Here is a 27995-nt window from a genome sequence, read left to right as displayed (position 1 = left end):
CACTCCGCCACTCAGCCTTCGGGGGAACATTTATTGAGTGCCTACCATGTGCCAAGGGGAGCCAGTGTTGAACATAAACACAGGATTCCTGCTTTCAGGGAACTTAAGAGTCTGGTGGGGGGGGCAGAGATTAATCAAATAATCACACTAAAAAAAAAAAAACACATTACAGAGGTGCCTGGCACCCTGTAGGCCTTCTGCAGGTAACTGGTACATGAACACATCAGTAACCAGTGCTGTGAAAGAGAACACGGGGTGTGAGGGACAAGCAGGAGTTAACCGGTGAGTGGGGGAGGAAGAGCATTCCAGATGTGCCAAGTCCCTGTAGTAGGAAGACGTGTGGCTGATAGGAGGACGTAGAGGCCAGTGTGACTGGGGCAGAGTGACAGGGAACACAGTTCAGAGTGAGGCTGAAGAGACAGGCAGGCCAGGCCAGCAAAGCCTTTAAGGCCTTGGACAATTTTGACTGTAGCCCAAGGGCCATGGGGCACCCACGGAGACTTTCAGGCAGGGGTAACCTAACCAGCTTGTATTTTGAAGCGGTTGGTTGGCGGGAGTACCAAATGAATGCAGGGAGGCCAGTCACGCTATTTCTAGAGTTAACTGGGTTTGGGCTGCCTCTCCACTATATAGTGAGTGCCCCAGGACAGGATCAGTGCCTGGTACGCCTCTGAAAACACGCATGCACGCACACACAGAGCCTAGCCCGGGAGTGCACAGAAAAGTTACCCAATATACACTTCTTACAGCAATCTGAAATCAGAGTTATCCAGCAACATTCAACCCACCAGTTTATGTATACAGGGCCCTGGGGGCCTTGGGGAGCAATGGGTTGGGGAAAAGGAACACAGGTTTCCTGCTGACCAGTGTTTCCCATGGTAGAACCTGGGAGCCAGGCTCCCATCTCCTCTCCATTCACTTCCTCTATTAAACATGTTCATGTTCACGGCCGGCCAGTCCTCTCCCTGCTCCTGGCAGGGTACAGCGGGCTCTGTCCTTAGCCTTGAGCAGCAAAGAACCGGTGTGCTGACCTCTGCACACCATCTTGGCTCCTCAACGGTCCTGGCACCGAAGTGGGGGTGACGGGGGATGCCGTACTGGAGGCAAGTCATAGTGTCCAGGTATGTGGCTGTTCTTGGGTGAGTCATAGTGGCCAGGAGGCAGGCCCGGAGGCAGAGGCGGCCGGGAGCCCACAGAGTCTCGGTCTGGAGACAGAGAGGGATGAAGATGAGAAGGAGGCGGCTCCTCCCACTTCCCACCACTCTCCTCCCCTCTCCAGCCTCTTCTACCGGAAGACGGATGCATAGTGCCTGGCTATAGGCCAGTTTGTGCAGCTCCTCAGCTGCCAGTGGGGGAGCCCATCTCGACCCGCCCACCTCACAGGATAGGAAGATGCTCTGTCACCTGCCTTGTTCCCACCTTTTCTGGGTATCAAGTCTACAGCTCAGGTGCTGTAAAACCACCATTTCAAATCCTCAGCCCTCTGAGGGAGGTACCGCCACCTACAGGCTCTAAGAGGCAGTGTGACTTCCCAAACGTCATGCCTGGTTTGAGCCCAAGTCTGACCCCCAAAGGCCCTGCTCTTGCTGCCACTTCATGCCCACTCCGCATTCTCGCCCTCGGTCCCTTCTCTTTTCCCACCTCCCTGGTCCCTGTTCTCTCTGCCCCAGTGGAGAAGGAAGGCTCACCATGGGTCAGGGGGCTGGGCTGCTCATAGGTGCCACTGTCTCTCTCTGGCTGGGGGTGTCGCCGCCTCTGGCTGTCCCGGAGCTGAGGCGGCTGCCTGGGGGGAGACCCTGAGGGAGGGCCTTTCATCTCCATGTAGCTGCTCTCCCGGGGGCTCCCTAGCAGGCTGGGCAGGTCCCGGATGGTGGCGTAGGGGTTCTCACTGCTCAGGGAAGCCACACTGGCCCCCAGCCCCTCTTCAGAGATGGGCCCTAAAGATAGGGGAAAGAAATCAGGCTCGGTGGAGGCACTGGCCCCTAAACCCCAGCGCAGCTCCCTCCCTCGCTCCCCCGCCCTGCCCTGCCCTCACCTTTACTGTAGAAGGGGCCTGGGCCATTCCTGTTGCTGTAGCTACAGCTGTAGCTTCGGTCCAGGTGGCTGTTAGCTGAGGAGGAGAAAGCAACCTGCAATCAGGCCCCTGGTCCCCTGCCCAAGGTCCCACCTCCTCTAGAACTGGGGCCCAGAATCCCTTTCCACAGACACACGCACTCAGATGAAGCAGGACGCTGGGCTGTACACATCCCCCCTCACCAGAGGCCTTGGGCCCCAGGCTCCTACCCCTGTCCAGAGGCCCTGGAGGGGGCTGCCGGCGGTGCTTCCAGTCAGCAGGCAGTGTGGCGTGGTTGTTATCATGCCCGTGGGCTCCACCTGGCCGCTCAGGGGCCTGGAGGCTGGCAAAGAGCTGACTGCCTGGGACCTGGCAGGGGAGGGGTGGGACAGGGAGAGCGTGCACGGCTGGAGCTTTCCGGAGAACCGGGCTGTGCCCACAGGGCATCCAGAGTGCATCCCCACCCCCAACACTGACCTTGTTAGGGAGCGGGGGGTTAGGTGAGCACTGAGACAGGGTGTGGTAGCTGGGGTTGGAGTAGTAGTGACTGTAGCTCGGAGGGACATCTGCACAGACAGACACAGTTGCAGGGTGACCTGCCCGGCCAGAGACCAGCCTGGGCCTGTTCCAGGAGATCCCTAATCAGCCTTCTGACCTCTCTCACTCTCTCCAACTCCCCGCTTCCCACCTACAAGGTCCAGGGAGGGATGCAGGAGCCCCGCACCCCATCTGCCCTGTACCTAAAAGCCAGCCACTCATGTGCGTCCCCGCCCCCAGGCCAGCTCACCTGGCATAACGTACTCAGAGCCGTCCAGCCGCCCGCTGCTGTAGGCCACTGCCAGGTGATGGTGCACTTTGCCTTTTTGCCAATGGCGGTAGCCAATGAACAGCGCCACCAGGGCCACCACCAGGGATCCCAGCACTGCAATGCCAATCACTGCCCCGAGTGAGTTATAGGCCACTGGAGAGGTAGGCATCATGGTGAATGGCTCCTGGCTTCCTGTGGGGGATGGGGTGGTCACTCAGGACAGTGTCTTGGCCCTACTGGTGAGCTGGGGATGCATGCATGGGAGAGGCCCCAGTAGAGGGGCAGGGTGATACAAGGGTACCACCTAGCAGAGACCTGGGCATGTACCTGTGTCCTGGTTCCCTGGGGACAGTGCGGGGCGGGGTGTGGGTAGGGAGGGGGCTAGATGAGAACTCACCAATCCTGCAGGGGGCACCACTGTGCCCTGGGGGACACACACAGGCCCCAGTCTCTGGGTGGCACCTCTCTCCAGGACCGCACTGGCATGGTTGGGAACAATTGGCACCGAACACCCCTGGAGAGCAGCCTGTTTAGAGAGCCGAGGAGGCAGGCGGGGATCAGAGGGGCCAGGGAACAGCGGTCCCCTCCTCAGGCTAGGGCTGACTTGGAGGCAGGGGCATGGAGTTCCCCTTCTGCTGGTACCTTCCAAGCAGAGATGTCCGGTCCGGCCTGGGGGACAGAAACAACTCCCATGCTGGGGGTGGCAGGTCCCGCCATGGCGACACTGGCAGAGCTGGGCACAGTTGGCCCCCCAGTGTCCTAGAGGGCACGCTGCAGGAGACAAGGTTGGAGCCTGTCTGGCGGGCAGGGCCAGCCCCCCCCTGAGTGATTTCTCAGCCCCCAGCATCGCTGAACTCTTCAGCTCAGCTTTGGTCTCCCCAGGGGCACCAAGGCTTTGAACCGTATCTACACACTGATGACTCACAAATGCTTATCCGCAGCCCTGTGTCTTGCCTGAACTCCAGACCCACGTGCCCAGCTGCCTGCTTAACTTCTGCACTTGCCTATCTGACAGACTTTCAAAATAACGTGACCAGGGCCAGACAACCAAAGGCTTCCAAACTATCCTATATTGCTTAGCTCTAGACCTTTTTTTTTTTTAACATAAGAGAGAAATAAGTGTCTACACTATTCAAGGCATAATTTTTGTGTATCTGACACTAGCAAAAAATCTAAGAGTAGTTACTGAATTCTATGGAAAAACTCTTGTCCAAGATTACTTCCCTCTACCCTGCCCATCTTTTTCGTGGTAATGGCTTCTCATTTCCCCTTTTCAAAATTTGTTTGACTCAGTTTTCTGGACTAATCTTTTCCATGATGTCCTTCTTATATTTATGTGGGAAAGAGGCCATGTATAAATAAATAAAAATAAGTTGGCAAATCCAAAAGAAAAAAAGAACATGTCCAAAACTGAGCTCATGTTTTTCCCCGCCCCCGTACAAACACTGCTTTTCTCAGGCCTCCCATGCAGAAGGGCAGGGAATTTTTTTCCCTGATCTGTTCATTGCTGCATCCTAGGCACCTAGAACAATACCCAGCATGTAGGTGATGCCCAATAAATTTTTGTTTATAGTGTTTATATAAATGGCTGAATCGAGGTGGGTTCAGAGGCTTTTATACCCAGGAGCAGGGGAAAGGAAGCCTCTGGTCCTCAGCCCACCCCCTCAGCATGCACACATGCTCTGACACATGAGCCACCACATACGTTGGGAGCAGTCAGGGCCTGTCCAGCCAGCCATGCAGTAGCAGGTCCCATTCGAAGGGTGGCAGGAGGAGTGGTTAGCACACTTGCAGGGCACACAGCGTTTGCCGTAGCGGCCGGGCTGACAGGCTGGGCGAAAGGGGCTCGTGGTGACCAGGGGCAGGGGCCAACCCTCAGTCAGCCCATGACCCCACTCTCTCCCTCCCTCCCTCCCACTGCAGCAACCGGCCCAAAGACTGGAGTCAGCACAAGAGACCAAGAGGGGTAGAGTGGGAGCTCCAGGCATCTGACACTACACTGCCCATTACTGCTGGCAGGCAGGGGGAGGGGAGGGAGCCTCACATCTCTGGCAGGAGGGGCCTCGGAATCCAGGTGCACACACACAGTTGCCATTCTCAGGGATGCAGGTGCCCCCATTCTTGCAGGTGCAGGTGTTGCTACAGTTGGCTCCCCAGAAGCCCTCAGGGCAGGGCAGGTGGCAGCGGGTACCTGTGAGAGGGGTAGGATGAGACTGGCCTGTGGCCCCCCCTTCCGTAGGGTTTCTTCTGAACACATGTCCTGTGGGATGCACCCCTCAACTCCACAGTAAGCCTGGGGCCTGGACACCCAGAACGCTCACCTGTCCAGCCAGCTTGGCACTGGCAGTGTCCGTGAACAGGGTCACAGCCATCAGAATGGTCACAGTCACAGCGGCTGGCACAGCCTTCACCAAACATCCCCTTCTTGGAGAGGGAGTGGAGGGTAGGATACGCCAGTCAGTTGGGGGGTGCTGTGCCCTTCCCTCCCCCAGGCAGGCAGACTGTTGTGCACTTACCAGGCAGGGGAGCTGGCAGTGGGTCCCGTGCCACCCAGGGGTACAGGTACAGGCTCCGGTTTGGGGGCTGCAGGCTGCCTCGTGGGCACACTGGCAGCTGGCATTGCAACCGAAGCCCCAGGTTCCAGGCGGGCAGGGCACGGAGCAGTTACCATGCTGCCAACCTGGAAGAGGGGACTTGCAAGTAGGCATGGGGACCTGGCTCCCCTCCTGAGCAAGCACACACTGGGCATTGGCTCTGCCAGGCTCTGCACTATGAGCTGGGGCTGGGGGTGGGGATGCCCATGACCGCATAGGAGACAAGCATAGAAACTGTTGGATGTTGGACAGAAGGTTGAAAGACCGCTGGGGATGCACCACCACCTTCTGGGTCTTGGTTGCCTCTTCTGCAAAATGAAGGAGGGTGGCAGCAAACCCAAATGCTTACAGAGGCCCCAACAGGTAACTAAATGAGTTCTCCAGATCATGTGTAAGACAATAGGGAGGAGTGGGGACTGGAGACTGGACTTTTGTTAAATCTGATAGAGAGCTAGTCAAACAAAACATATCTGTGTCCGAATCTAGCCTAAAGGTTGCCAACGTGCCACCCCTGGTAGATCTCCGAGGCCCTTGCTGGAGCTGCCATTCTGTGATTCTGTATGTCTGAGGATGAGGAATGATCTGCAAAGAGGTACCTCTGGCCTGGGCCTTTAAGGACAATTGGGATTTTTGTGTTTGAAAAAAAGCAAAGCGGATATTCCAGGAAGGAAGTAGCCTGGCTACTTTCCCAGCAGTCCAGCTGCTGACCAGTGCCTCCACCCTTACCCTGCAGCCTCTCCCCTACCCTTGGCCTGCCCCTACCCTTGGTCCCTCCCTTCTTCGCATGGCCCCGCCCCCAAATCCCCTTCCGGGAGATCCCAACCCGTTACCTTCCTTGCAGACGCAGGTGCCGTCGATGGGCGAGCAGGCGATGGCATTTTCGCAGGAGCAGCGTGCGGAGCAGTTGACTCCATAGGTGTCAGGGGGACAGAGGCTAGCGCAGTGCGGGCCCTGAGAGCGGGCGGGAGCACCAGTGAGAGGAGCGGGCGGGCTCCCGGGCCTCTCCGGCACCTCCCTCGCGGCGGGGCGCGCCTCACCGTGTAGCCGGGCGCGCACCGGCAGAGGCCGCTGTCGGGCTGGCAGACGCCGCCGTGCAGGCAGAGGCAGTGCTCCTGACAGCCGGGCCCGTGCGTGTCCTGCGGGCAGCTCTCGTTGCAGTGGAGGCCCGCCCAGCCCGGCAGGCAAGAGCACTCCCCGCTCATCGGGTGGCAGCTGCGGGCGGAGGCGGGGGCGCGGAGCGGTCTGAGGCCGGGTCCGCAGGTCGACTTCCCCGCCCCCTCCGCGTGGTGGGAGCCGAGCATCGCCGAATTGAGGCGGACATCGGGGAGGCTCGGTGCTGTTCTGAGAGCGGTCTCTCCCCGTCCCCGAGGCCCCTCCCTTTTCCCTTCTGTGAGATCTGCCCCGCCCTAAGTCCTTTTTGTGACTCCGGTGGCTTCAGCACCGAAGGCCTCTCCCACTGGCCTCCAGACCCCTTGACCACAGTGCCCGCGGCCTACTTGAGACTGTGTTCCGGGTCGCAGGTGCAGGGCATCTGGCAGCTGAGGCCGTAGAGGCCGTCGGGGCAGAGACGTTCGGCGCAGCGGTCCCCAGTGAAGCCGTGTTCGCACAGACACGCGCCGTTGGCCGGGAAGCAGCGGGCGCCCGTGGCGCAGTCACAAGTCTCAGCACAGTCCTGCCCGAAGCGGCCCACGGGGCACTCCTCACGGCACCTGGGCACCTCGTGGGAGTGAGCCTGGCCACGCAGCCCGCCGCCGCTCCCGGCCCACCCCAGGCCACTCGCACCCCAGGCCAACACTACTCACCGGTCCCCTGTGTATCCCGGAGCGCAGCGACACTGCCCGGTGAACCGGTCGCAGAGGCCTCCGTTGTGACAGCGACATTCCTGGGAGCAGTTGGGTCCATAGGAGCCCTCGGGGCAGGGCAGGGAACAGATGGTGCCCTGTGGGGGTGAGAGGTCGACAGAGCCCCAGGAGCCCAGCCCTCTCCCCACGGCCACAGGACCCGTCAATACCCCTACATCCCAAACCCTCAAACCTCTCCAGGGCCCACACAGCCTACCCACCTCACACACATCCTCCTGGGAGCCCTATAGAGAACCGCCCACAGAATTCATACCCACAGGCCCCACCCTTCATACCATCCAGCCAGGTGGGCAGCTGCAGGAGCCCCGAGAGGCCTGGAAGACACCCCCATTTTGGCAAGGAGGGGTGCTGGGGCAGAAGAAGCCAACACTGTCCTGTGAACAGAACACCTCGCAGCTGTTGGGCAGAGGGGGTGAGGTCAGTATGTAAACAAGCAGTACCTGCTTCCCCCTTTGCCTCCAAGGACTGGTCAACCACAAACAGGCCCTCCCCAAGAGGAAGGCCCGACCCCAGGGCTCAGTGAGTCTCACCCCCGCTTCCCTGTTGGGTACTGCAGGGATCAAAAAACAAACGTTTCCAGGACTGGAAATGGCAGGGACACCCAGCCCCATCAGGAGGGGTAGAGCGAAGAGCCATGGGTGCCGTGTGCTCTCCACGCACCCTCTGCTCCACCTCTACCTTTGCTCATGCTTGTCCCTCTGGGGGCAACACGTCTGCCTGCCGTGGTTTTCTATCCTGAGGGCTCAACGCCAGAGCTCCTCCATGAAGCTGGATCTTTGATCTCCAGCTAGATGCACATTCTCCCTCCTGTGACTCCCCAGCTCTCCCTGCACCCTGCCTTGCAGTAGGGTTCTCTGCGTCCCTGTCTCAGCCCCAATTTGGGACGTGCTTTCGCTCACACGCTAGTTCATGTTATCTTCACAGCAAACCTTCTAGGTGGACGATACTGCTCCCATTTTGCAGACCGGAAACAAACACGTGAAGAGTCAATGATTTGCTCAAGGTTGCTCATCCAGCGAGCAGCAAAGCTGGGACCAGGGTCTGGGCCTCTTGACTCCAACCCCACGTTTGGGATGCTGAGTCCCCTTGTGTCCCCACATATGCCCGTGCATCCTGTGTCTGCGATCCCATTAGTGTGTGTTCCTCCTGTTACACACCTGGGCCCAGTTCTCTCTGGGGGGCAGAGGCAGGCTCCGGTCTGTGGGTCACAGGGTGCCCCATGGCACTGGCAGCTGAACTGGCAGGCAGGGCCATAGCGGCCAGGGGAGCAGGGCCGAAAGCAGTGTGGAGGCTGCAGCCCAGAGGGACAGGAACATGCCCCACTCTTGGGGTCACAGGAGCTGCTGTTGCCGCAGTTGCAGGGCTTGTCACACTGTGGCCCCCAAACTCCCAGGGCACAAGCTGTGGGATGGGAGAGCGGAAGGGGGTCACCAGGGGTCTTTCCCCTCCCCAGCCTCCAGTTAGTTCCGGTCTCTGTGTCCTGGCCCCCACACATGCCCCCATGCCCGGCTTTGGCCCCTCCCCCTGTACCACACCTCCAGAAAAGGCTGCTGGCTGCAGTGGGACTCTGCTGGGTGATCGCCCTGGGGGCCTAAGCACCTGTGCCCTGGTAGGGAGGGTGTGCCCAAGGCTTCTGCATCCCTGGAGGCACAAGGGGTCATGCCCTGCCGTCACCAGCCACTCACCACTGGAGCAGTCGTCGCCCCGCCAGTCTTGCACACACTGGCACTGATTGGGTGCCACGCAGCGGCCATGAACACACTCCCGAGCACAAAGCGCTGGGGCAGAGATGGGGTGGGGTGTGTGTGAGAAGATGCTTCCACCCCTGCCGTACCCACCTTTTATTCTCTGAAGCCTAACCCCAGCTTCCTCCCACACCAGGGACCTGGAGTTCGCCAAGCAGCAGTTCTGCCTCTAAGATGCAAAGAGACTGAGAGTAAAGCAACTCAGGTCAGAGCTTGTCAAGACCTCAGGATTCCGGACTCCCGAGCTCCTTTCTGTGAAATTCTGGAAGCACCTTGTTGGGAAATGGGCAGGCGGGGTTCCTCACGTAGGGACCAGACATGGATGCTGTCCAGAGAGAGGGTAGGGGCTGGGCTGGGGGCTCAGGCTGGGCAGGGGTCTCTGTAGGGGCTGGTGATGGTCCAAGGCTGAGAGAAGGAGAGAGACAGACAGAGCGGGCTCTGCTCTGGGGGTTTCAGGGTGCTGGGGGCGGGGGACAGGAGAGACTGGACGGCGACAGGTCGAGACAGATAGCAACAGAGAGACAGGGACAGGAAGAGTCAGAGAGAGTGCCAGACACGGAGTCCTGAGACACGTTGACAGAGAGATACAGGCAGCCCAGAGACAGAGATGCAGAGCCAGAGACTGCTGAGGGACATGGAGAGAGAGGGTGGGAGAGACATAGGGACAGCTAGAGACAGAGGTATGAAGTGGCAGCTTTGTCCCTAGAGACAACAGGGCCAGCGGAGAGCAGAGGAGTAGCCCCACCCTGGTGAGGGCAGGGAAGGACTAGGTGGCCTAGGCTCCACTCATTCCACGGCCCCACCCAGGACTCACGGACACAGGCTCCGCTGCTCTCATAGAAGCCCTGGCAGCACTGCAGGCGCATTCGGTACTCCGTCTTCACCACCTGGCGGTACACGGTCCGGTAGACAACCCTGGGGGAGACCCAGAGGTGGCCCTCAGTCCTCCCCGCAGAGGCCCCGGCTTCCAACCTTCCACAGTGCGGCACTGGGGGAGGCCTGGGGCACTGCCCAACACTCTGAGCTGGAGTAGCATAGAACATTCCCTCCTTGCCTCCCATCTGGCCACACACATGCACACAGTACACCATACCTGCACACCCCAAACACACATACCCCACACACAACATGCCTTGAGTGCCCTGAGGCCAGATGCTTCCTCTGAACTCTAAAGGTTCTGAGAAAAGAATGGGGGTACAGAGGGGCAAGGCCCGGGCCGAGGCAGCTCCTCTGGCACCCATCTGCCGATGGAGGGGGATGGACACTCACGTGGGCCGGGGGCAGGTGTGCGGGCTGTCCCAGGGCCGGTCACAGGGCTCCGAGGGGAGCAGGCTGAAGGGGCGGGAGTGTGACTCCTTGGTCGTGGTGGTGAAGCTGCAAGACAGGGAATGGAGTCGGGGCCCAGGGCAGGGAGAGAGGTCTGAGCTGGCAGAGCGGAGCAGGGGTGAGAGGGCTTGGCCACAGTGAGGGATATTTAGGCTTGCTCCCTCGAGCCTAGGATGGACCCCCCCATCTGTCCTGCTTCAATCTGGAGGGATCCTCCCAGAGTTGGAATATTCCTGGGAATATTCCATTCCAGCCCTCCAGTCCCCACCGCCTCCTTCTCCCTATGTGGGGAAATTGAGCTAGAACCGATTTCTGGGCCCAGCTGATGGAGATGGGTTGAAGCACTTCTGGCCAAATCTTGCCCTGGGCCTTGTTGCCCAGCCCTGTCCCCTGGGCTCTCCCTGGGCCAGCCCCTCTGCTTGTCCCATAGTGAATGGCTCCTACCCTGTGCTCTGTCCTGCAGCTAGCCTCGCACAGGGACCAAGGGATGGGGATAAAGAAAGGACAGGGTCACAGCTGAGATGGAGACTGAGACAAGATCAAGATGGGGATGGAATCAGAGGCATCCCATCTAGGGGAGCAGAGAGAGTAGAAGCAGAAATAGGAGGGAGGTGAGGGCTGGAGAAAGGGAAGGAGGCAAGGGAGGGAACTGGAAAGAGGAGCCCCAGTGGGGAGAATGGGGAGCTGGGGGCTTGCAGCCCTCAAGGCACAGCAGGGGCCCTCTCTCACCTTTCCCAGAAGCTGCAGGTGTTGGGGTCCTTGGGGTTGAGGGTTCCAGCCAGCCCCAGGCCCAGGGCCAGGAGAAAGAGGGCCCGCAGAGGTGGTGACATTGCTGAGGCCTGTGACAGGGCCAGGTGTGGAGCAGGTGAGGGGCACTGCAGCCACAAACCTGGAGGGCCAAGTCTCTGCAGAGACCAAGCAGGGGTGGCAGAAGAGATGAGGCTCTGGTCCTCTGGCCCAGGCTTCCCAGGCTCCAGGTCTGATTCCTGACCAGATGGAGCACGGCCATGCCTCTGAGACTTTCTCACACGGTTTCCTCTGTCTGGACGTCCTCCCCCCCATTCTTCACTTTAAGCACTCACCTTCCAAGGTCTAGCCCAAGTGTCACACCCCTCTTTCCCTGCCCTGCTTCCCGATCCACACTGGCAGACTGCCCCCACCCATCCCTTCCGGGACCCCCAGCACCATTCACCCACACACCACTGTTCTAGTGCCTGTTCCCTGACCATGACCTCTAGAGGCAGGGACCTGTGCCTGAATTCCCAGTCCCCAGCACAGCCCCTACCCAGGGCACTTTGATATTATACCAAGCCGATGAAGGGAAGTTATAAGGGAAGCCAACTTGGGCTCAGTTAGAGGAAGAACTTTCCAACGGTCAAAGCAGTTCTGTGATGGAATCAGCGACCTCGGGTGGTGAGCTCCCCATCACTGGATGTAGGCAGGCAGAGGCCAAAACCACCCTGATGCTGTTAGGGGCTTCCTGCTTTATGGGGTGGGAGTAGGGCTAGGTCCAGGTGACCTTGAAGGAGGCCCCTCCCCACCACTGGTGCGCTGGCAGGGCGCATACTGACTTCTGAGAGCCAATCATGACTTCTCTTCCCAACTCCTTGTTCAGTGCTGTCACAGTAGTAGCTTGAAACCAAGCATGGGGGTGGAAATCAGCAAACATCACAAATCACGGCCATCCCCCCACCCAGCCCCCCACCGAAGCCGGTTGCTAAAGCCTTGCCAGCATACCTCTGCACCCAGCTCTAGGTGCTATCACCCAGGGAGTCCCCAGCCTGGCCTCAGGCTTCAGGAGAAGCCGCCACCTCCCTGTGACCACCCACCAGCCATCTGGAAATGGGCTCCTCCCCCTCTCCTCCACCCCCAGGCCTCGCCCAGTGGGTGGGAAGCAGGTCAGGACCTCAGAGGAGTCTCTTTCTGGCTCCTGAGCTCAGGAGCAGCTGAGGCCCTAGAGCACCCGCCGCCCCCCACCCCGCCAGTTTCAGATTCTCTGTTAACTTGCCCCGGCCCGGCTCCCTCCTCTACGCCGCCCTGAGGCGTCCACATCTGCTTATAATTTTCCCCGAGAAGAGAGAAAGGTCGTGGTAGCTGGCCCCTTAGCCCCCTGAGTATCTCTGGAATGCCTGCCTCCAGGCCCCACCCCAGGCCCTCCACCCACACACTCCCAGGGTCCCAGCGGGCCGCTCTCAGCTCCCATCAGGGCAGCGCTCACAGGGATGCTCCCTAACCTAACCGCACCCCACTGCTGCGTTCTGCCCCAGCAGTAAACCCTCCAGCCTGCTCCCCACCCTCTCAGCAGCTGGGCTGGCCCACCTCTCCTCCCCAGGCTCCCTCCTACCCACCGCAAATTTCTACCCACCACCCCCCTCCTGTCTTGCAAAGCAGCAAGGCCTGCCCATGACTCTGGTTAGTGGCCCCATCACAGCTCCGCCAGGGCAGATCTCCACCTGTAGTCTTTTTTGTGTCCCTCCCATCCATCCTCAGTCCCCAGGTAACTCACCAGGCCTCTATGGCATCCTGGGGCCTGAGAAACTCAGGTGAGCCAGGGGCAGGGCGACAGGGCCCTTGGGCCCCTGGGCCTGAGGAGCCCAGAGAGTGTCCTGGGGGATCCCGGTGCTCATGATACGGAGCCTGAAACCAGGAAACAGAGCCTGGCTAGAATGTGTGTATGTGGGGAGGGCCGCAGGCAGCATGGTCATGGGCAGAGCGTGGGGTGGCTCTGTCCTCCCACCACCCTGAACTTGGAAGGTAGGATGTGGGGGAGGCTGGGGGAGGGGTGCAGCCTGGCCTCAGGGAGCCAGGCCACAGTCAGGAGTGCCCTTCAGCCCTTCATAGTCTGGACCTTCCACCACACAACCCCCAGTTCCCTCCCCAACAGTTGGCTCCCTCTCCCAATATCCCCAGACTCTGCCCTTCACCCCAGCCCTGCTCTGGTCACCTTCCCAGGCCCACCCTGTCTGATCCCAGCTGACCTTCTCCCCACTTCTCCCTCGAGTGTGCATGGCAGCAAGCCCATGGACAGGACCCCAAGCCCCCCACGTATCTCCCCCTCTTCATCCCTCAGTCTGGTCCGCACTCCCCTCTTCCTGCAGCCCCACTGTGCCCCTGGCATGCGGGTCCTGTCCTCCAATTGGAGCTCAATCTGTCTGGATACAGGGTCATCACCCTTGTCCCCGGGCGAGCCTCATCTCCAGCCACACAGGGACCCCCAGACTTACCTGGGCCTGGATCTGTCCGCGGAGCTCCAGGCTGCGGTGACATGGACAAGACCTGCAGCAGGAAGGCCCTGATGAGGTGCAAAGGGGAGGGGCTGTCCTTCCTCTCATCTACAGCAGCCCCCTCCCACCAGCCACCTCCTCTTAACCAACTTCTGGAGGAAATGGTTCCCCCCGGGGGACTTTGAGGGGGACCTCGAGATGGGCAGGGGAGCATGTGGAGGGCCTGACCCTAATCCCAGGGGGTTGACTCTAATAACTAGAGGGGTGGGGAGATTCTGTTTTCCCAAGGGCTTCAGGGTGGGACTGGAGAACAGAGAAGGTCTCAGCTGGTCAGTGGAAGGGGCTGGAAGCCAGGATGGGGTCGGTGAGATCAGTGGGTGGTCCGCAGGGAGGGGAGAGATGAGATGGGGATCCTGGCAGAGAGGGGCAGGGTTTGGCCTCACCAGCCCCAGACCCTGAGGAGGGAACACAGGCCAGACCAGGAGCCCAGAGCTCCAGCCTGGCTGCCTAGGCTTGTTCCCATCTAAGCCTTTGTCCCTGAGGGGCTAGGGAACCTGAGACCCTGGCCCACCCTTCCCCAGCACCTCCAGTCCCAGCAGAACGGGGGCTATTGTGATCACACGTGCCCCTTCAAGGGGTTTAAATCAGACAACTAGTGGCTCCCCATCTGACCCCAGGGGCCCCCACTGTAGGCTCCCTTCTCCCTCTTCCCATACAGATGACCCCTGCCTTTCCCCTACTCAGCCCCCTTCCTCCGTGGCACCTCTGGATTGAGGGACCCACACACCTTCCCTCACAATTGGAAAACTAGTGCGACCCCGTATGTTGTTCACTGTGTTGGCACGGGCAGAGTGCTGAGCAATTTCTATGGATCATTTCGTGTAAAGCTTATGTCAACCCACTGTGGTAGGTATGATTATTCATTTTACTGATGAGGAAACAGGCAAGGAGAGGGTAAGTTCCCTGCCCAGGGCCACACAGCCAGTAATATCAGAGCTGGGATCCAAACCCAGACTGGCAGATCCATCCCTGCGGTTCCAGGCTCTCCCGAGCCCAGGCGGGAATTCCAGGGGCTTTACATCTCTTTTTAACAGCCTTGGTTATGGCGAGGGGGAGCCTGGCAGGGGGCTGGACAGGAGAAGGGGATCAGGCTGGGGGCTGCCGCAAGAACGCGATCACAGGCGTGGGAACCGGGATGTGTTTACAGTCAAGAATGAGCTGACACTTCTCTCTCCTTCACCTCGAGATGCAAAGCAGCTGGGCGCCTGGCCAGGCCCCCCCCCCCCCGACCCAGTCCCCAGTCCCGCCTGCACGAGCCCCCAGTATCCCTGCCCTCTCGGCCTCCAAGCCCTCTCGGCCTCCAAGCCCACACAGGGCCCAACCCAGCTCGCCTCCCCTGCTCTTCTGTTCAGCCTGATTCCTCTGGTGGGGAGTCCCTCTACCCTCACTGTACTCTAATCCTAACCCTGCTAGGAGGAGGGGGATGAGTCTGGGGCCTCTGAGAGGCGAGTAGAGTTCCTAGTGGACAGGAGATGATCCATGTCTGTAGGAGGCAGAGAACAAGAGTGGGGCTGATGGAAGTGAGACAGCAAGAGGAACTTCCCCACCAGCTCCCTTCCAGCTGCTCTTCTCTGGGAGGTGGTACAGCAAAGGATACCCTCTGAGCTCTGCATCCCCTCCCACCCCCCACCCCCATTCAAAACTGGGTTCGAATCCCATCTCTCAGCTCCCTCATCTCTAAAATGGAGAGGATAACAGTACTTCCCTTTGTAGGACTGTTCTGCGGAGTAATAAATGAGTTGATACAGATAAGTGTTTAGAGAGCTACATAAGAAGCTCAATGAACAACTGCAGTCTCCACGATGGCACCCCCAGCCTCAGTCCTCCTGCACCTATCACACCCCTTCTCCACTCCCCTTGGCACTGTCATACTCTTTGAGTATGAATTCCAGGAAAAGCTGTTTCTTTCTTTTTTTTTTTCCTGAAGAACCCCCAGGATGATCCGGGAATGGGAATAGGGCCTTAGATGCTGACAGAGAGAAAGGAAGTGAGGAGGGGAGGGGACTAGGCTCCCCAGAGAACCTGATCCCCCAGAACGATGGGCTGCCCGCCAGGTATGTCTCCAAGCCAAAGGCGGTTGATGAGGCAGGACGCCTGGATTCTACTTCCCCCCAGCCCTCAGCCTGAGCACCAACTCCAGCTTCTTGCTTGTTTCCACTGGTGCCTCCTCTCTGTCTCTCTCTCCCCCACTTCCCATCTTGAAGGCCAAAGCTTCTAGGACTTAAAAGCTGTACGGCCTCAAGCATGTCACTTGAGCCCTGTGAGCCTCCATTTCCTCATCTGTAAAATGGGAGAATAACACCCCATATCTCCCAGGGTTCAGTGGGGGTTGGAACTGTTGGTTCCAACGACCATCCTGGAACTGAGCCTCAGACCAGAGGCAGCTCAGTGGACATGTGTCGATGCAAAAACAGAATCCTCCAAGTTCTAGGCTCTCTGCCTCTTTCTTTTTGCCTTTTGCCTTGCTCTTCATCAGAAACTCTCTGCTTTCTGTCTTGTTTTTCTTCCTCCATCAGTTTCTTGGTCTCTTCTGCCTCTCTCCTTCCTTTTCTATATCAAGGCTACCATGTACAGTTGTGCAGTATGTTCACTGCACTAGGGAATCCACCTTCAGGTATGGAGTGTAGGCTGAACTCCAGCCATGATCCACAAGTCGAGCCCTGTGTCTTAGCTTGGTGCCAAGGTTGCCTCGCCCTGTAGCTCTCTTGTCTTTCAGGATCTCCCCTGTGTCTGTGTCTGTCCTCTGTGCCCTTTCCTAACCTCTCTTTGCCATGGAGACAGGATCACTTAGTCCTTCCCACTCAGCAGTGTGATCCTGAGTCCAAAGACTTCCCTTCCCTCCCCATACAGGGATGCCCTCTAACCCAGCTCCGCCAGCAGCCTAGACTTCTCTGCTCCACGTGCCACTCAGAACACCCGTGTACACGCTTGTACACACACACATAGAGCCCCTCCTACATCCAGCCTAGCCAGGCCTTCGGCACGCCAGGCATGTCTGCCGGATGGAGGGACAGGAAGCCTGCATGTGCTCCAGAGGCTGGGCGGGGAGGGAGCAGGGGTGAGGGGCCGGCCTTGTGTTCTCTGTGGCTCAGGAAACAGAAGCTAGAGGGTCCTCAGCCCGACCTGTTTACTCATCAGGAAATAGAGAAACTGCAGGGATTCTGACTCACCAAACATTCAGCACGTGCCTACTGGAAGCTAGAGCCAGTCCGGACCCTCACCACCACCCACAGGTGGAGTGATTGTTACCCCTCTCCATTTCACAGGAGAGACCATGGAGGGTCTCAGGTAAGAAGACTTGCCCAAGGGCCAACTGGTCGGCAGAGGCAACAGCAGGATTAGAATCTGCTTCAAAGAACAAAGCAGTGGGGGGTGGGAGGTAAGCCCTGGGGTGACACAGGCCGGGGAGCAGCTCCCCCTGCTGACTGCCACCCCCAGATACTGTTGGAAAGCACAGTTCTGCTCTGGCCACTGTCTCCCTCTAATGCCTCTGGGGCTCCCCACGCTGCAGGAAAGGGCGCCCAGGGCCCAGGTGGCCAGCCTCTGCTCCCATCACACTGGACATGCCTCTCACCACATGGCCACCTCTGCCCAGGCCACCCCTGGAATGCCCAGGTCCTACCCATCCTTCTAGGCCAGTATCCTCCAGGAAGCCCCCTCAGTGGCTCCGCACCTCACCTGTTCCTCCCTTTCCTTGGACCTTCCTCCAGGCTCTTAGCACACTCAACACGGACCCCTGTGGCCCAAAGGACCCCAGTTCTTCCCTGAGGCCGGCTCCATACTGGACATAGACCAGTCCCCGAGAGGCCCAACACTTCCCCAAACTCACTTCCCCGAAGGCACCAGTGTCCCTCCTCTGGGGGCACGTGGGACTAACCCAGGTCAAGTCAGGAGTTCACAGGCCCGGGAGCACCTCAAGTCTGATGGACGGATGAGGTAATATACCCCATCTTGTGACTGCCAGCTTGCGAGTCTGGTTTCCCTACCAGGCTGGGACAATCTCCAATTTCATTCTTGTCCCAGGCTCTATTAGTGGGCTGCTTGCCCCCCAGGTGTTCCTTCAAGGTTCCCATCCTGTGGTCATTATATTTTTATTAAGGTCTGTCTTCCCCACTGGAATGGAGCACCGTGGGGTCAGGGCACTTCTCTGCCTGCCTGACCACTGTGTCCCCAGCACTGGCCAGCACCTACACACACGCATCTAGGGTGCCTGGCACCCAGTGGGCAGTAATTAAACATGGTGTGGAGTGGATGGACTGATAAACTCTAAATCCTTTCCGACTTGAGTAAGTCCAATCTTACTCTGTGGGAAACGGGACAGGGAGAGACGTTTGGAGGCTGTGGCTTGTCCCCGGCTCACCAGACAGCAGGACCTTCCTTCTAGGGCCCTCAAGACACAACACTGGCAAGTCGATGGAAGGTGGAGTTCAGAAAGAACTTCCCAACATTACACAGTAAAAGGCGTCTCCAGACCTGCTCTCCCGACCTCAGGCAGGAATTCCTCAGGGCTGGCCTCCAAGTTCCTCTGGGCTGAGTGCATGGGAGTGCAGGACACTGAGTCACCTGGAGAGGAGGGAGTGTGCCCGCACGCAGGGCCTGAGCCCTTATCCTGAACCTCCGGCCCAGGGACTACACCCCTCACTGCCCATCCACACACCACCTCCTACACTGACGGACTAGGCCTCAGATGCCACTATGTGGGGTGGGGTAGGAGGCACAGGCAGGAAAGGGGACTCACGAGCTCCATGGCCCAGCACCCACCCGGTGCTGTTTCTGGAGACCTCCATCTGGCCATGTGTGGGTGCTCTAACACTAATTCCTACCCCTTGTTAAATGCATATTGTGAGCTGGATCCTTTCTTTTCATCCTCTCAGCAGTCCTAGAAAGTAGGTACTATTATGCCACCTGTTACGTAGATGAAGAAATCCCAGGGAGTTCCCCGGCGGTCCAGTGGTTAGGACTCAGCGCTTTTACTGCGAGGGCCCAGGTTCAATCCCTGGTAGGGGAACTAAGATTCCATAAGCCATGCAGAAAGAAAGGAAGCAGAAAGAAAGCAAGAAAGAAAGGGAAAGAGAGGGAGGGAGGAAGGAAGAAAGAAAAGAAAGGAAGGAAGGAAGAGAAAAAAGAAATCCCGAAGAGGTTAAGTCATTTGCCCAAGGTCACACAGCCCACCAAAGGCGGGGTGGGGATTTGGACCACGTCTATCAAGCTCCGAAGGCTGTGCTGCTCCCTTTAGGTCCTTCTATCCCTGTGATTTCTCTTTGGTCTTCGGACTTCCTCCTGTTTTACCTCCTCTACCACCTTCTTGTTCTTTCTCTCAGTCTCTGCTCTGTTTTTCCAAATATGCCTCTCGCTTCCCTCTGGGCCTTGTTGTTTCCAGAAGTCTCTATGCCTCTGCCTGTGTTTTCCTTGTCTGTTGGTGACTGTCTGTCTCTCTGTATCTCTGTCGTTGTCTTTCCCTCTCTCCTCCCCGTCTTCTCTTGCTCCTCCTGCTGGCTTCTTCCCCATAGAGAAGCCTCTATGGTACCTCCCCCAGGACTGGTATAGACACCCTCCCCAGAGCTAGGATGGGCCCTAGGGCCCCTCTTGCATCCCGGGAGGACTCTCTTTCAAGGTTTCCAAGGCTGCTCAAAGGAGAAGCTCCGAGCACTGTGGTGGAGGCCCTGCCTGGCCCAGGTCCCCTCTCCAGCAGAATGTGTTGGTGGGAGGAGGCAGACAGCAGCCCAGCGACCTCTATCTCTATCCAGGTTTCCGAACTGTGGATGGGGCTGCCTGCAGAGCTGATTTCCTCTTCTGGGAAAGTCTGATAGGGGATGGAAGCGGCGGGTGTGTGTGTCGGGGGGGTAGTGTAGAAACAGATGCTAACCCTCGACTTCACCTCCCGTTGAAGAGAGGAAGACAGAGGGGAGCCTGGCTAACCCAGCTCCTAGGTGGCAGAGAGGGTAGCCCCAACTGCAATGGCAAGTTTAGCGGGTAGACTTTGGGAGACCTCAGAAGTGGGAGAGGCAGCAACAGGAGACAGAGAGCTGGAGAGAGGAGAGCTGTCCCACACCCTGGCTCCCGCGTGCCCACACAGAGGGACTGTATCATGGATTGGGATGGGGTGGGACTCAGACAGCTCCCCGACCACCCAGGCCCCGCTTAGGCCAGGGTTGAGAGCTGACCCCTTGCCCAATCCTGCCTGGAGCCGAGGTCTGGCTGAGTCTGGGAGCCTGGGAAACTCGGACCAGCACAAGCTGTTCCCATCCCCGGGGACTAGGGTCACAGCCCAAGCTCGGGAGAGGCCACTCATAAAAGGCCAGAGCAGGACAGCTGAAAGTTCACTACTGGAGGCCGGAGATGGGGTGGGGGTTAGGGATGGCCTTGCTGGGGCCTGGGCTCCGGGGCCCCCCACCCTCACTCCCCCTCACACATACCAGCCCATGGGGCTTTCTGGGGATCCACATGCCTGAGGCCTTGGGCCAACTTCTTAGTCCTCAAACCGGCAAAACTATGAGCCCTAGGGACCTCTAAACCTGGGTCCCTTCCCTCCATCCTCCTCAAACGTGTCTCCCGGTGGGGAGAGGGCCAACACTGTAATAAACACTGAGCAGGCACGGTTCTAAGCAGGAGACATGTTTATGCTCATCTTAGCCTCACAGCAACCCCATAACGTAGGCACTATATCTTATTATTCCCCTTTTAGAAATGAGAAACTGAGACACAGAGGTGAAGTCTCTTGACCAAGATCCTACAGGTGGTAAGGAGAGGAGTCGAGATTCGAACCTGGGCAGCCTTGACTCCAATGTGGGTGCTCTTAGCACTACACATCCCTTCAGCCAAGTAGAGGGCTTCTCTCTCCAGCCCTGAAAGGGGGCCAGTGGGGTGGTGGCAGCCGCTGGACACACAAAGTCTCATATAAGGGGCTAGGAAACAGCTTCATTTGCATGTCATTTACATGCTGTTTCATTATGGATGGAAACCCCCAATCCCCTTTGGCCCCTCTCCACTGCCCCATCCCCTTCAGGTCTCTCTGTCGGTCTCTCTTTTCCCCCCCATCCAGAGGTCCCCCAGTGCAGGGTGGTCGCGAGACCAGGGGCGCGCGGTCACTCACCTGCCTCGGGACCCTATCTCGCCGTCCGCCTGGGGTGGGGACCGCCGGGGTGGGCCTGGAGGAGAAAAGGGCGGGGGTCCCTGCGTGGAGTCCCAGGCCGACTGCGAGAGCGGCGGAGTGGCCGAAAGTTGTGGATCGCTGGGCGGGGAAGGGCGCGGAGGGGCGGGGGGCAGGAAGGGGGTGGGAACTCGGGCCCTAGCCAAGGCAGGAAGTTTTGACAAGGAAACCGGGAGCCGGGGGAGGGGAGATCCAGAATGCCCGGGAGGGAGGCTGTGTAGGGGTGGGACCTGAGGCCGAGCGGCGGGGCCGACCCGACAGCCTGGATCGGGCGCAGAGAGGGGATGAGCAGGGGAGAAGAGCAGGGGCCCCGGGCCCGAGTCCCTCCTCGACTCTTCACCAGCTGTGCGGCCTTGGGGTACTCCGCCTCTCCGGCCTCAGCTTTCTTATCTGCAAAGTGGGGTGGTGCAGGGGAATCAGTGAGATCGTCTACGTCAGGCACCTTCCCACTGAGGCCCAACAACCGTTACCTTATTAAAGATACAACCCGGGGACCGACCGACAGCATCCCAGACTGGGAGAGGAGCACCGGGAAAAGCCCTCTCCGCTTCTCTGGCCGCCGGAAAGCACCCTGAGGGAGGGTGTGATCCAGGGAAGCAGTGTTCGGCGGAGTCTCCGCCTGTGCCCGCCCCCTTGGTCCAGGGCCCGGGCGCTTCTGTGCACCTCGCGCCGCAGCCTCCGCGCGGAGGCAACCCGAGCTGGGCGCCACCTCGCGGCCAGCGTCCGCCTCCCCACAGCCCGCGCACCGAACCTGGGAGAAGGCGTCACTCCGGAGGCCGCCAACCTGTACCCCACCTTTCTTGGGGCACCCTTCCCTTCTCAGTCTCTGAGGAGACAGAGGCAATTTTCATAACAACTAACATTTGCCTTCATCATCGTTAGCCCTTTAGGTGCTGCTTCTTTCAATCCTTAACTCGAGACAGGTTCTATTTACATGACATTGTTCGTGTAATTAGGACATCCGTAAGCGGCAAAAGCGGGATTTGAACCAAGGTCTGTGGTCCGTCTGATTACAGGGCTCCCACTACAAACCACCGCCCGCGACAGAGAAATCTACAATAGTTCAGGAAGAGTAAGACAGGTATGTTCCTCTTTGGCGCCTTTTACAATTCAACTTCTTGGAAGTATAATTGACATAAATTTAAAAATGTACCCACTTAAAAGTGTACAGTTCGATGAGGGTCTTTTACATTTTTTATTATAGTAAAATATAAATAATATAAGTTTTACCATTTTAACCTTTTTTTTTTTTTTTTTTTGCGGTACGCGGGCCTCTCACTGTTGTAGCCTCTCCCGTTGCGGAGCACAGGCTCCGGACGCGCAGGCTCAGCGGCCATGGCTCACGGGCCCAGCCGCTCCGCGGCATGTGGGATCTTCCCGGACCGGGGCACGAACCCGTGTCCCCTGCATCGGCAGGCGGACTCTCAACCACTGCGCCACCAGGGAAGCCCCATTTTAACCATTTTTAAGTGTACAGTTCAGTGGCATAAGGTACATTCATATTGTTCAACCACCACCACGATCCATTTCCATAACTTTTTCATCATCCCCAACTGAAACTCTGTACCCATTAGACTATAACTCCCCATTCCTCCTCCCCCAACTCCTCTATTCTACTCTCTACCTCCATGAATTTGACTACTTTAGGTACTTCACATAACTGGAATCACACAATATTTGTCCTTACAGTATGTTCACTGTTCGATGTATGTTCACTTAGTTCGATGTCCTCATTTGATGCAGTTTTGTTTTTTGTTTGTTTGTTTTGGGCATACCATGGGTATTGTGGGATCTTAGTTCCCTGACCAGGGACTGAACCCCGGGCCAGGGCAGTGAAAGCGCCAAGGCGTAACCACTAGACCACCAGGGAACTTCCCCCAAGTTTGACGAGTTTTGACAAATGTGTTCATCTGTGTAACCACCACCCAATTAAAAAAATTTTTTTTAAACATTTTCCTCTCTCCAAACTTCTCTTGTGCCCCTTTGCAGATAACGCCCCACCCACTACTCCATCCTCGCTCCCGAACCCCAGCCCTATGAAATCTCTGATCTGCTGTCACTGTAGATTTTTTGTTCTAGAATTTCGTATAAATGGACTTATACAATATGTACTAGTTTACATCTGGCTTCTTTCATTTACCATAAGGCTTTCATTCCTTGCTTATCACCGAGTGGTATTCCATTGTATGGATATATTACAATTTGTGTTTACATGAGTAGATGGGCATTGAGTTTTTTCCAGTTCTACTTAGAAGTGGGGGGACTTCCCTGGTGGTGCAGTGGATAAGCCTCCGCCCTCCCAATGCAGGGGGCCTGGGTTCCATCCCTGATCAAGGAAGTAGATCCCACATGCCACAACTAAGAGTTCGCATGACGCAACTAAAGATCCTTTGTGCCGCAACTGAAGATCCCGCGTGCCGCACCTAAGACCCGGCACAGCCAAATAAATATTCTCTTTTAAAAAAATAAGTGGGATTGCTGGGTTATAACAGTTATGAATTCTTCATGTATTCTGGCTTCAAGACCTTTGTCAAAAATATGTGTTGAGGGACTTCCCTGGTGGCGCAGTGGTTAAGAATCCGCCTGCCAATGCAAGGGACACAGGTTCGAGCCCTGGTCCGGGAAGATCCCACATGCCGCAGAGCAACTAAGCCCATGTGCCACAACTTCTGAAGTCCACTACCTAGAGCACATGCCCCGCAATAGAGAAGCCAACGCGCCGCTAGGAAAAGTAACTCCCGCTGGCCGCAAATAGAGAAAGCCCGCACATGTAGCAATGGCGATCCAGCGCAGCCAAAAGTAAGTTAATTAATTAAAAAAAACATAACCGGGCTTCCCTGGTGGCGCAGTGGTTGAGAGCCCTCCTGCCGATGCAGGGGACACGGGTCCGTGCCCCGGTCCGGGAAGATCCCACATGCCGCGGAGCGGCTGGGCCCGTGAGCCATGGCCGCTGAGCCTGCGCGTCCCGAGCCTGTGCTCCGCAACGGGAGGGGCCACAACAGTGAGAGGCCCGCGTAACGCAAAAAAACAAAAAAAAATAACCATTATTAAAATTTATTTTAAAAAATGTGTTGAGAATATTCTCTATTTGACATACAAGCAAGTGTTGTTTAGTTTGCTGCTTTGAGAGGTGGAAGGTGAAGGGAAGGCGCGGATTGGATGGTGCTGCTCACTTTGGGGAAGGAAGGAAAGGAGAAGGCAAGGCTGGGCGGTGCTTTTCCTGACTCCAGTGTTACCAAAAATTTCCAACAGGGGGCAGTAGAAACCTGAGCACAGATCCAGGGTCCAGAGGCCAAAGATCATAGAGTTGCAGCATGTCGGAGGCCAGAGGAGCCTTGAAAGTTGTCTGATCCAGCACTTTCGAGGGGTAAATGGAGAGACTGAGGACCAGAGAGGAAGAACATGCGCTCCTCCCTCCTTCACCTGGGTCACTTGTTCTCATCCTTTCCCATTCAGCTCAACTTTCCTTCCTCTGGGAGCCTTTCCAGCTTCTGCCTCTCCCTCCGCATCCCACTCGTGCATGTGAAAGTTTAACTCGCCCCTCTCTCTGTTACTCTCAGTTTTTCAAGGACTGGGGCCAGGTCCAAATCATCTTTGTGATCTCAGGGCCTGGCACAAGTAAGTGCGCAATAATCGTTAAAGGGCTGCCACCCCGTGCAATGCTCTTCCAGGGTCCCTGGGCCCTAACTCTGCCTCCCGGGCCCAGCCCTATAGCTAGAAGGATGGAAGTTCCCCTGTTGCCTCCGTGGAAGGTACAAGGGGGCCTAAGGTCCTCATTCATCCTTCTGTTCAGTAGCACCTGTTTTGTGTTTACCTGGTATTGGGCTGCATCCGCAGGCCTGCAAGCCCTGTAATTGCCCGGCCTCAAGACCAAAGAAAGAGCCTGGAGTCATTGATAGAGGCATTAACGGTTTAATAGATGGGGGATCTTACACATCTGAAGCAAGGTCCTGGAGCGACACGGGGCAGGGGGTGGGGGTGGGGTAGGGAGGTTCCAGTTAGAGAGGGAATGATGTCAGGTTGGCTCATCAGTTACCAGGGTAACCAGCAGAGGGGGCTCCCCCCCCCCCCCGCCTTTTGATAAGCTACCATAATGAAGATAGCTCTGATCTAAAGATTAGAGCAATCACTAGCTGGGGCCGGGAGCAAGTATGTAGGCATTTGCTAATTAGGCTCTACGATTAAGAGGGAAGGTCAGTCATCGGACTAGGGTGTAGGTGAAGCAGGGACTGGTCAAGCGGGGGATGTACAGAGAGCAAGAGAACAGCCATCTTGGGTGGCCTGATACGGGCACCTGGGATACAGAGGAAATGACATCATGATGATGTTGATGGCAACTACTAACTTTTATTAAACAAACCCTACTGATTACTAGGCACACTTTTTAAAAATTTTAATATTTATTTATTTGGTTGCACCGGGTCTTAGTTGCGGCAGGCGGGCTCCTCAGTTGTGATGTGCGAACTCTTAGTTGCAGCATGCGTATAGGATCTAGCTCCCTGACCAGGGATCGAACCCAGGCCCCGTGCATTGGAGCACGGAGTCTTAACCACTGCATCACCAGGGAAGTCCCCTAGGCACACTTTTAAGACCTTCACATTTAACTTATTTAGGGGAGAAATAAAAGTTTCCTCCCTCAAAGAGCTCACATGCTAATCGGGGAAAGAGTCAACTATTCCCTCATTGATTCATGAATAAGAGCTAGAGACATGAACAAAATAGGCAAAAATCTCTGCCTAAATATGAAAGGTAAAAATATGAAGCTTTCATTCTAGTAATAGTGCTGGTGAAGAGGTGATAAATGAAATCAGTAAAATCATCACGCATTAGATGATGTGTTATCATAAAAACTAGAGAAAAACATGTAGACAACATTCATTGTCCATTGCAATGAATACTGACTTGTACGAATCTCTCTCCTCGCCTTATACCCTGAAGGAATATTCGTATTACCATATTGGAATTCTCCAGAGCAAGTGATTACTGTTCACTCAACACAAACTCTGTTATAAAATCACTATACACTTTGAAATATTCCTCAGTGAGCCTTTCTCAGCTATCACCTTTAGTCCTAACTACACAAGAGTTTTCAATGTTTTTCTCTAATAGGATTGTTCCTGTAATTAGCTATAGAATAAAACCAAATTATCGATGGGCAATGAAAAGAGTGTTCTAACAAACAAACAAACAAAAATAGAGAAAAACAAAACAGGAAGAGTGATAGGGAGGGCTGAGGGTGCTGTTTTTGGAAAGGTGGTCAGCAAGGCCTCACTGAAAAGGTATCCTCCAGGTGAAGCCCTAAATGAGGTGAAGGAGGGAGCCACACAGATTTCTGAGGGAAGGGCATTCCAGGCAGAGGAAGAGCAAGTGCAAAGGCCCTGGGGCCAGAGCATATGCCATGTTCACAGACTAGCTAGGAGACTGGAACTGAGTGAGCAGCCGGGGAGCATGGTGGGAGATGTCAAGGACAGAGGTGTAATGGGGGTCAAATCTGCAGGGCCTTGTAGGCTGTGGTAAGGCTGTTGGATTTTGTTCTGCGTGAGACAGGGAGTCACTAGAGGTTATGGGACAACTCAGGTTTTAAAAGAATGACTGTTGTGTTGAGAATAGGCTGTAGAGAGCATGGGTGGAAGCAGGGAGACTGGGGAGGAGGCCACGGCACTGATCCAGGGAGCAACCCGATGGCTTGGAGGTGCCGAGGAATGCGTGAGCTCAGAGCACAGCAGCACGTGCCCACAGAGGGAGCGGGTGCCTCTTCCCTCCAGGATGGCAAGGGATTGCTGAGGTCTTGAAGGAACTGGAAAGGGTGGAGAGGGCTCCCCGATCCAGCTTCAAAAGAGGGGCTGAGTGGGACACGGGGCTGGCCTCACTGTCTCCTGGACACGCAACTCACCTCAGGAGGCTGGACGTCAGCGCACACGTCGCAGGCCACTCCCTGTCTCAGCCTCAGCTGCACAGAGGTGTGCTCCGGAACACGCAGACACAGGGACGGAGCGGGTAGCTCGGCCTCTGCCCCACGCAGCCCACGGGAGCCGAAAGGATCCCTGAGGTCCTCTCAGGAAAGCCCAGAAGGAGAAAGGATAGCACGTTCTTGCTGCTCTCTCTGCCTCTCCAACCAAGCATGTCATAAACGCTTGGCAAGGATGCTGATGACACTGGTGAGGACGACCCACTGACAGGACGTGTGCCCAGCTGACCCTCTCCCTCACCTTCCTGGGTGTTAATGGGGGGTGGGCGCACTGAAATACAAACTATGACACACACACACCCTGCCCGTTGCCCACCTTCCAACCTGACCTTCCCTCCCTGTTTCAGGCTCCCAGGTCCCTCCCTGGGTGGTCTCTGCCCTGAATCTGCCCAAAGGTCCCCACGCCCTACTCTCCCCCTCCCAGCCCTGCCTCCAGCCTGCCCGCCCGTCTGCGTGGCACTCGAGCTCTGTCCCTCACCCCCTCCACTCTAGCTGTAATCACAGCTCAGCCCGGCCTCCCCTCCTGTGAATAATTGGGGCTGATTTAGGGGCTATCAGGGGAGGGGGTGGCTAATGGAGTTCATGGGGGGGCCGCCTTGGTGATGAAGGGAAGGTTGAGAGGCAATTAGCAGGGCTGACAGCCTCGGGAATCACCTAATGTGCCCTCCTGCCCGCAATAAGAGCTAGTGAAGGGTTTGGGCGTGGGGGGTGGCCTTCCCCCCCCACATCCAGGGGTGGACTTGGACTTGAGGAGGGATCTTGGCCCTCCCTCAGCAGGAGGTTGGAGGACAGATAGCAGGATGGACTTCCAGAAAAACAAGGGCAAGGGAGGGGGGGCACTTTGGGGAGGAAGGGAGGTTGACAAGATGAGCCAGGAACCCCTGGTGCTCCATAGCCCCCCACTTCCCAACACACACACACACACACACACACACACACACACGAGTGCCCCAGCTGAATCCTATCCCTCACTGGGGACCGGCTCCTGATTAATACCAACATTAGCCCTGAACACACTCCCCTCCTGGCCTCCCTGCCATTAATTACCTCCTCTCTCAGCCCAGCAGAGGGGAAGCCAGCCCCTCCGGAGCCAAAGGAACAGAGTCTGACCCCCTGCCCAAGCAGCCACTCCCCCACCCCTCCTCCCTGCTTCCGAAGGAAAAGAGAAGAGAGGAATCCGGAGGGAGGGACAGAAGGAAGGGAGG

General features: G+C 57.1%; 1 protein-coding gene across 12 annotated transcripts; it reads right to left on the bottom strand.

Moving 5' to 3' along the window:
- Positions 1-11: 11 nt before the first annotated feature.
- On the bottom strand, positions 12-21399 carry PEAR1 (platelet endothelial aggregation receptor 1). Of its 12 annotated transcripts, none has more exons than XM_032649668.1 (27): positions 21293-21399; positions 21053-21212; positions 20766-20820; positions 13613-13680; positions 12895-13025; positions 11118-11293; positions 10332-10436; positions 9877-9977; positions 9003-9095; positions 8475-8718; positions 7593-7713; positions 7258-7394; positions 6952-7164; positions 6493-6667; positions 6286-6406; positions 5378-5541; positions 5183-5285; positions 4906-5052; positions 4567-4692; positions 3504-3632; positions 3259-3387; positions 2841-3053; positions 2531-2619; positions 2284-2422; positions 2036-2110; positions 1689-1937; positions 12-1205 (listed from the first exon to the last, which is right to left on the bottom strand). In XM_032649668.1, exons 6-27 carry the CDS (start codon positions 11216-11218, stop codon positions 1054-1056), a joined length of 3126 nt encoding a protein of 1041 aa, XP_032505559.1. In that variant the 5' UTR covers positions 11219-11293; positions 12895-13025; positions 13613-13680; positions 20766-20820; positions 21053-21212; positions 21293-21399; the 3' UTR covers positions 12-1053. The 12 variants fall into 12 exon arrangements, 11 of the variants coding, with proteins under 11 accessions (XP_032505559.1, XP_032505569.1, XP_032505602.1 ...); XM_032649678.1 differs by having other exon boundaries at positions 13613-13664; XR_004352287.1 differs by lacking the exons at positions 21053-21212; positions 21293-21399 and having other exon boundaries at positions 2531-2675; positions 13613-13664; positions 20766-20941.
- Between the last annotated feature and the right edge of the window lie 6596 nt (positions 21400-27995).

The sequence above is a fragment of the Phocoena sinus genome, chromosome 1 (assembly GCF_008692025.1).
Source record: "Phocoena sinus isolate mPhoSin1 chromosome 1, mPhoSin1.pri, whole genome shotgun sequence".
Classification (NCBI taxonomy): Eukaryota; Metazoa; Chordata; class Mammalia; order Artiodactyla; family Phocoenidae; genus Phocoena; species Phocoena sinus.
The sequence above is the reverse complement of the archived record's forward strand: the minus strand, read 5'-3'. Positions and strand labels throughout refer to the sequence as shown.